General features: G+C 37.5%; 1 protein-coding gene across 1 annotated transcript; it reads left to right on the top strand.

Moving 5' to 3' along the window:
- The first annotated feature begins 427 nt into the window (after positions 1-427).
- Positions 428-1507, top strand: FUT9 (fucosyltransferase 9 (alpha (1,3) fucosyltransferase)). Its single transcript, XM_009073108.1, has one exon. It carries the CDS (start codon positions 428-430, stop codon positions 1505-1507), a length of 1080 nt encoding a protein of 359 aa, XP_009071356.1.
- The last annotated feature ends 506 nt before the right edge of the window (positions 1508-2013 follow it).

Below are 2013 nucleotides of genomic sequence, written 5' to 3'. Positions count from 1 at the left end.
AATCTAACCCTATTTCCTCCATATGCACACAAATATGAATGGACCAAATCTGCAGCACGTTGTCCCTTACACAGACACAAGGATAGAATCAAAAGGTAATTTTGTCTTGTGTCTCAAATCCTTGGCTGAGGTTCTAAGCAAAAAAAAAACTTCTCAATATATATATTGATTCCCATCAAGTATGAGAAGTATTAAAATCCTGCTTTTAATTTATGTCTATGAACTTTTAATGTGAAAAGGAGAAATACTGTCACATTGACATGAAGAGCATATAAGAACTTGTGTTCTCTCCCCTCAGAGGAAATTTCCAAGTTCTGTCCATTATGATGTCTGATTGCTTTACCAGAATATATATAAGAAACGTAATACCTGATGTTGTTTTCTCTCTTTCTCTTCCTCTCTTTTTTTTTTTTCTTCAGAACAAATTATGACATCGACATCTAAAGGAATTTTCCGGCCATTTTTTATTATCTTCATTGTCCTCGGTTGTTTCATGGCATTTATATTAATTTATATCAAACCAACAAATAGTTGGATTTCTGGTCCTATAGAATCAGCCAGTTCAGTTTTGAAAATGAAGAACTTCTTTTCCTCCAAAACTGATAATCTTAATGAAACTACTGTTTTGATCTGGGTTTGGCCGTTTGGTCAGACTTTTGATCTCACATCCTGCCAAACAATGTTCAATATCCCTGGGTGCCATCTGACTATTGACCGGTCGCTATATAACAGATCCCACGCTGTTCTCATTCATCACAGGGACATTAGCTGGGATCTGACTAATTTACCTCAGCAAGCCAGGCCACCATTCCAGAAGTGGATTTGGATGAACTTGGAGTCTCCAACTCATACTCCGCAGAAAAGTGGTATCGAACACCTCTTCAACCTGACCCTGACTTACCGGCGTGATTCAGATATTCAGGTGCCTTATGGCTTCATGATGGTTGGGACAAGTTCCTTCACATTTGAAGTACCAAGTAAGGAAAACTTGGTCTGTTGGGTTGTAAGTAACTGGAACCCTGAGCACGCTCGAGTCAAGTATTACAACGAGCTCAGCAAATACATTGAAATCCACACCTATGGACAAGCCTTTGGAGACTATGTCAACGATAAAAACTTGATTCCAACTATCTCCACTTGCAAATTCTACCTTTCCTTTGAGAATTCAATCCACAAAGATTACATCACTGAGAAACTTTACAATGCTCTTCTGGCTGGATCTGTTCCAGTTGTACTGGGCCCTTCGAGAGAAAACTATGAGAATTACATTCCAGGAGACTCTTTCATACACGTGGAAGATTTTCTCTCCCCCCGAGAGCTGGCAGAATATCTTCTGATGCTTGACAAAAATAACAAGATGTACCTTAGTTATTTCAACTGGAAGAAGGATTTTTCAGTGCACCTTCCTAGGTTCTGGGAATCACATGCATGTCTTGCTTGTGATCATGTGAAAAGACACCAGGAATACAAGTCCATTGGAAACTTAGAAAAATGGTTTTGGAATTAATTTGTGTGTGTGTGTGTGTGTGTGTGTGCACTTTTTTGAAGAAGCTAGAAGGAACTTCAGTCCAAGTGGAGAGAAGAAATGAAGAGTGAAAATAAAGGAAGGAAAAGAGAACCTTATGTCATGGTTTATGAGCTATTCTCTCTTGGCTATCCTATTTATATTTTGTAAGAGATTCTGAAAGATCAGCAGGAGTGGCCATCAATACTCAGTTTCAAATTACAGTATATATACCAGTTATGTGCACTGAAGAATATTTGATTGCCTATTATAAATTTAAAACAAGATTTTCCATCTTTTCTGTGAAACATGTCCCAGTCATCATTTTTGACAATTGGGTTTCTGGTTTTAACATTGCATTTGCTGTTTAGCCTATTTGGAAATCAAAGAAACAATTTTTTAAATGCCAGCGAAAACTAAGAACATAATTTGCTGTTCCAGTCGGAAATGTGTGTACTTTTCAAAAGACAGAAAATTTCTTATGGTTCCCCTTAGATTTTAAGAGCACA

This window comes from Acanthisitta chloris, unplaced genomic scaffold (assembly GCF_000695815.1).
Source record: "Acanthisitta chloris isolate BGI_N310 unplaced genomic scaffold, ASM69581v1 scaffold9764, whole genome shotgun sequence".
Taxonomy (NCBI): domain Eukaryota; kingdom Metazoa; phylum Chordata; class Aves; order Passeriformes; family Acanthisittidae; genus Acanthisitta; species Acanthisitta chloris.
The sequence above is the reverse complement of the archived record's forward strand: the minus strand, read 5'-3'. Positions and strand labels throughout refer to the sequence as shown.